The sequence below is a fragment of the Camellia sinensis genome, chromosome 6 (assembly GCF_055761805.1).
Source record: "Camellia sinensis isolate YWXY chromosome 6, ASM5576180v1, whole genome shotgun sequence".
NCBI classification, from domain to species: domain Eukaryota; kingdom Viridiplantae; phylum Streptophyta; class Magnoliopsida; order Ericales; family Theaceae; genus Camellia; species Camellia sinensis.
This window is the reverse complement of record NC_138966.1, coordinates 16,614,029-16,619,586: the sequence shown is the minus strand read 5'-3', so window position 1 is coordinate 16,619,586 and position 5,558 is coordinate 16,614,029. Positions and strand designations below refer to the sequence as shown.

Here is a 5,558-nt window from a genome sequence, read left to right as displayed (position 1 = left end):
TAGACATCAATCTGGTCAAGGAAGATGGCCCGAGCCAAAGGTTAGATGATTTGGTAGACCTTGAAGAGGATTTGGATAACTTGCATTTCTTCGATAAGCATGACCAAGGAGATGTACAGATAAGATGGTATGACCTGAATGGATCGACCGATAATACTGGATGGCTGAGTGATGAGCCAGACAAAGAAGAAGAAATAGGGGTAAAACCAGAGACAAAGGAAACAGAGATAACTACAGTTGCACCCGGAACTGAAGTCGTGACTATGAGTAAGGACATGACTAAGCAAGAATGGGAGTTGGACCAATTCCAAAATGAAAGGATAAAAGAAATCTGGAGAATGATAGCATTGGGGCAGGAAAAAATGATAAGGGAAAAACAAAGGCTGACCCAACTGCAGATAATGTTTAACAAATAGGAGAACCCGAATGAGAACCCAATGATAGAAAAAGTATTCCAAGGGAACTCAGGCGACTTTGGGAAGCAGAACCAAGAGCTATTATGGAAGAAGAGTGCTAACGATAGGAAGCGTGATGTGAACGTGCTCCAAGTAGAACCCAACAATGGTCCAGCTATGGCAGATGGTGAGTGGTGTGATGACAATGATTTACATCTGGCCCATACCGATGATGACTGAGGTGATTGCATTCAGAACAATATGTGGTATGCCGAGGAAATAGACCATCTGACAAGAAGTGGGTGGTATTTTAAGCTACCACACCTGGATAAGGCAGAGGCGTCTGGAAAGGACAAAGAGGCCAACAAACAGAAGGAGAAACAACTGGAAGAAGTGGCAGTATTGAAACAACTCAAGAAAATCCAAGCTGACATCTCAATCTGGGGTCTTCTCATGGCCTAAAGAGTACACTGGCAGGTAGTGTTGTCTGCAATGGACAAGGCTAAATTGTCCATTGACACCACGTCTGAGCAGCTTTTGGGTTTGGTTTTTCCAAGTGATGCCAAGCCAACACTTACTTTCTCTGACGAAGAGCTGCCGCTGGAGGGCTCAGGTCATAACAAACTGTTGTACATATCTGTGGAATGCAGGGAGAAATGGGTATCAGTGGTATTGGTAGATACTGGTTCTGCCATTAATGTATGTCTTTCTTGTACCACCTCTGCAATTGGCCTTAAACCGGCGGACTTTGTTCCCATAGCCCAAGTAATACAAGCGTATGATAACACAAGTAGAGAGGTCATGGATACAGTGCAAGTGAGAGTCCAGGTGCACCCATTAGAGCAAGAGATCAAGTTTCATGTCTTGGATGTGCCGACTACCTTCAATTTGTTGTTTGGGAGGCCCTGGTTACATCATGTAAAGGCTGTCAGATGTTGAAGTATCCTCATGCTGGAGGAGTGGCAATTCTTTTTGAGAACTCACCCATCCATGCACCTCTGGAGGTGACTACGCCAGTGCTAGAGATCAACCATGGCGAGGAGGATGTATTCCTCTCAGGATTCACTCTGGCTGAAGCCCAGATGGTGCAAACCATTCTGGTCGCAGACGAAGGTATGTATATCAGCGCCCAGTCCATCTATTTCATGAACAAACTACAGCATGTTCCAGGAATGTTGCTTGAAAAGAGTGGTTGGAAAGGTGTAGCAGCACTGACAGATGTGCCACATAACCCGCATGCCTTTGTACTGGGCTATGTGCCCACCAAAGAAGACTAGATCAGAAAGGGAGAAGAAATGAGAAGTCGAGCCAAAGCCAAAGCCAAACAAGACAGAAAACACTCTGAACACATCCACAGACCAATTTGAGGGACACTAAGTGACCATTTTGTTCGGCAAGGAGAGGATTTCCCTTTTTGTGGCATCCCTGAGCCTTGGGATAATTCCTCGAAGCAACGTCTCCCTGGGTTTGAGATCTTCTTTGACCATCAGCTACAAGAAAATAATGATGAGGAAAGGGATGAACTAAGCATCAAGGTTGAATAGAGCACGGAAGGTGACTCTGATGGCAACGAACCTGGAACAGGGATAGCACTGGCTAGTCTCCTAACAAATCCTGCGACCGACCTAGAGAACTTGGAGGATAACTTTACTATCTCCATGATTGGGGGAGAACCAAGTGTGAACCCAACCAGCGGCATTCTGGATGCATTAGGGGCACCATCTCTAACCATGCAACTGGAGGAAGGCTATTTGTCCAGTTCTTAATCAGGTGATAAGCTAGAATCTGATTCCACTAAGTTTGTGGGGTCGAGATCAGATTCAAGTTCTTCTAAGTCAAAGTCTGGTATTTCTAGGGGTGGTAACCTAGACACCAAAGTCCTGTCTATGTCTTCATTCAACTTTTGTTTTGAGTCTATAACCAAATATCTGGATCTCTTAAAGGAAAACTCTACAGATTCTGTGTACTTTTCTGTGCCGTTGGTTTATTGTATTGATCAAGACTTTCAAAATTTCAAAAAAAAACGAAGGGGAAGAAATTCCTTTGGCTTTAAAAAGCTTGATTAATCGAGAGGAGGAGAGGTTGCTAAACCCTATGCTGATGAAATCATTGTCATTAATGTGGGTACTGAGAAGAATATGCGCGTGGTCCGGATCGGGTCCACATTGTCTTGGGAGGAGCACGAGCGTTTAATCTCTTTATTAAAAGATTTCAAAGATGTTTCGACATGGCCCTCCGAAGACATGCCTAGAATCAATCCTGAGATTGTACAACACCAGATCCCTCTTGACCCCGATGCCCGACCAGCCAAGCAAAAGTTGTGCAGAATTCATCCGGATTGGGTGCTGAAAATCAAGGAAGAGGTCACCAAGCAGATTGATGGAGGATTCTTATTAGTATCCAAGTATTCAACCTGGTTGGCCAACATCATCCCAGTGCCGAAGGAGGATGGTAGAATCCGGGTGTGTGTAGACTTCTGGACTCGAACAGAGCTAGTCCGAAGGATGACTTTCCTATGCCGCATATTGATGAGTTGGTAGATTTCACTGCCAGCCATGCCTTGCTATCATTTTTGGATGGGTTCTCCAGGTATAACCAAATTCTGATGGCACCCAAGGACAAAGAGAAAACCGCATTCACTACGTCGTGGGGTACCTACTGCTACCGGTTATGCTGTTTGGGCTAAAAAATGCTGGAGCTACCTATTAGAGGGCTGCGATCACCATTCTACATGACATGATCCACAAAGAGGTTGAGGTGTACGTGGACGACATGATTGTCAAGTCCAAAGAATGACCGCACTGGGGAAATTCTTTTAACGGATTTGGGAATACAGATTGAGGATAAACTCACTGAAATGCACCTTCAGTGTAATGGCAAGAAAAAAATGCTGGGTTTTCTAACCACACAGAGAGGCATTGAAGTAGATCCTTTCAAAATCAAGGCCATCTTAGAAATGCCACCACCAAAGACCGAAAAAGAGGTTCGTGGCTTTCTGGGTAAAGTGTAATTCATAAGACGGTTTATTTCCAAATTAACCTTGACTTCTAAACCACTATTTGGTCTCCTAAAGAAAGGAAGAAATTCTAATGGGATGATCGATGTTTGTTTGCCTTTGAACAGGTTAAGCAGTACCTCCAGAATCTGCCTGTGTTGTCGCCACCGGAGCTGGGAAAACCTCTTATTTTGTACTTGTCAGTAACAAATATGACCATGAGATGCATGCTCGCTCAGGAATCTGAAGATAGGGTGGAGAAAGCCATCTACTACTTGAGCAAAAAAATGCTAGACTAAGAGACCTAGTACACTCCTTTAGAGAAAGCTTGCTTAGCCTTGGTATGGGCTACTAGGAAGTTGAGGAATTACATGTTAGCTCACTCTATAATCCTGGTTTTGAGAATAGAACCCATCAAATATCTCTTTGAGAAACCAGCACTTACGGGTAGGCTAGCTCGTTAGTTACTTCATCTATCTAAATTTGATCTCAAGTATGTCACCCGCAAGTCAGTTAAAGAAAGAGCTGTAGCGGAGTTCCTGGAAGACCACCCAGCAGAAGGAGATAAGGTGGTGGAATACTTGTTCCCATATGAAGACGTTCTGCAAGTCGAAGAGGAAACTTGGACGATGTACTTTGATGGAGCGTCCAATCAGTACTGCTATGGGATAGTGTAGACAACCCATTTTTGACTGGTTGCAAGACTTAGGCGCTTGGTTCGATACTGTAGACGCGCCCGTGGGCCTCATGCTACAGTTCGGACTCAATTTGTGTCATGATTCTTGATCTGAACCAAAGAGTCCAAATCTGGCAAATCGTTTTGAGAAACAGATTTTTGAAAAAGTAGTGCCAAACATGGACTGCTTTGCCAGATACAGAGTCGCCACCTAAATATTTTTTTATGGGAGAATTTAGGAAACCCTGACTCGGTGCCGAAGGCCACATGTCCGTCATCACCGGAGTTGTCTCGGCTCGGGAGCTTGGGTACGATCGGGGAAGGTCAGCTATGAGCACCCCCTTTCGCCCGGTCCGAAGACCGGCCTCTACTAACCGTGATATCCGTTTTTGAAAACTTTATGTGTTCTAAAACCAATTATTAGCCTAGAATTACTATGTTATGCGCACAGCAAACAAGTATAGACTAGATTGCCTAATTTGGAAATAAACATTGCATATCCGTTTGGTTTGAAAATGCTTTGGAATTTGCTACTCGCAAGTAGGCTAAAATACGGATTTCAACGAGTTTTTCCAACTCAAACAATCCAACCTTCACCCACAGGCATTCAAGCAGTTATAACACATAAGCATCTAGCCACATGTTAAGCATGCTGTCATGGTAACATTCACACTCATGCGATATGTTAAAGCGGAAATACTTACATAGTACTCCGTGCCAAAACAAAGAACTTGTTAGCAAACATGCATGATCCAAGTCCATGTGAAGTGCCTAATGCATCGCATACAAAATGTTTATTAGAATAGGCTCGGCTATCCTAAACATGTTATGTGAAAATGCACAATTATCACATATTCAGTTTTTGATTTGAAGTACGAATGCAATTAGCGTGATGTACCGAGCCTAATGCATGTAATACAAAATGCATGAATGCACGCATGCATAGCATAAGGTATGCTGAATTTAAACATGCCCTAATCTACCACCGTAAGCAGGTAAATAAAAGGGAAGAAAGAAGTGGGGTTGGAAGACATACACACCACCCACACACACTTATTACAGATTTACCCTCACTCGGAGGGACCGAATAAATATTACAAATTAATTAACTACGCAAGCTAATTAATATTACAAATTAACTAATTTAATTAACAAATTAAATAAATTAATTAAAGTAGGAAAATGCCTCGGGAAGCGCGCCACCATGCATGGGCTGCCTCTGTTTTCCTTCCTTTCCTCCTTTGGAGGCTGTCAAAGCCTCAGGACTGATCCCTTGGACAGAGAGGATCACCACCGGCTGATTGGAATTGCCACCGGCAGTGTGGTATGGCCATCGGCACAAAATTGAACCTGTCGGCAGAGAAAAAGGTGCCGGTCGGCACATTACACTGCCGGTCGGCAGAGTATTCCTGCAGAACCTGCAACTCACAGCAACAGAGGGCAAAACAAAGCATGGCAACACAATTCAAGGCATGTATGCACCAACCATGTC

At 43.8% G+C, this 5,558-nt stretch overlaps 1 protein-coding gene across 1 annotated transcript; it reads left to right on the top strand.

Moving 5' to 3' along the window:
- Positions 1-887: 887 nt before the first annotated feature.
- Positions 888-1,334, top strand: LOC145793192 (uncharacterized). The gene has a single exon (XM_082875947.1). The coding sequence runs from the start codon at positions 888-890 to the stop codon at positions 1,332-1,334; it is 447 nt and encodes a 148-aa protein (XP_082732073.1).
- Positions 1,335-5,558: the final 4,224 nt, after the last annotated feature.

Excerpts from the sequence above, each read along its gene's own strand:
- LOC145793192 (XM_082875947.1), top strand. The coding sequence starts at position 888 with ATGGACAAGGCTAAATTGTCCATTGACACCACGTCTGAGCAGCTTTTG.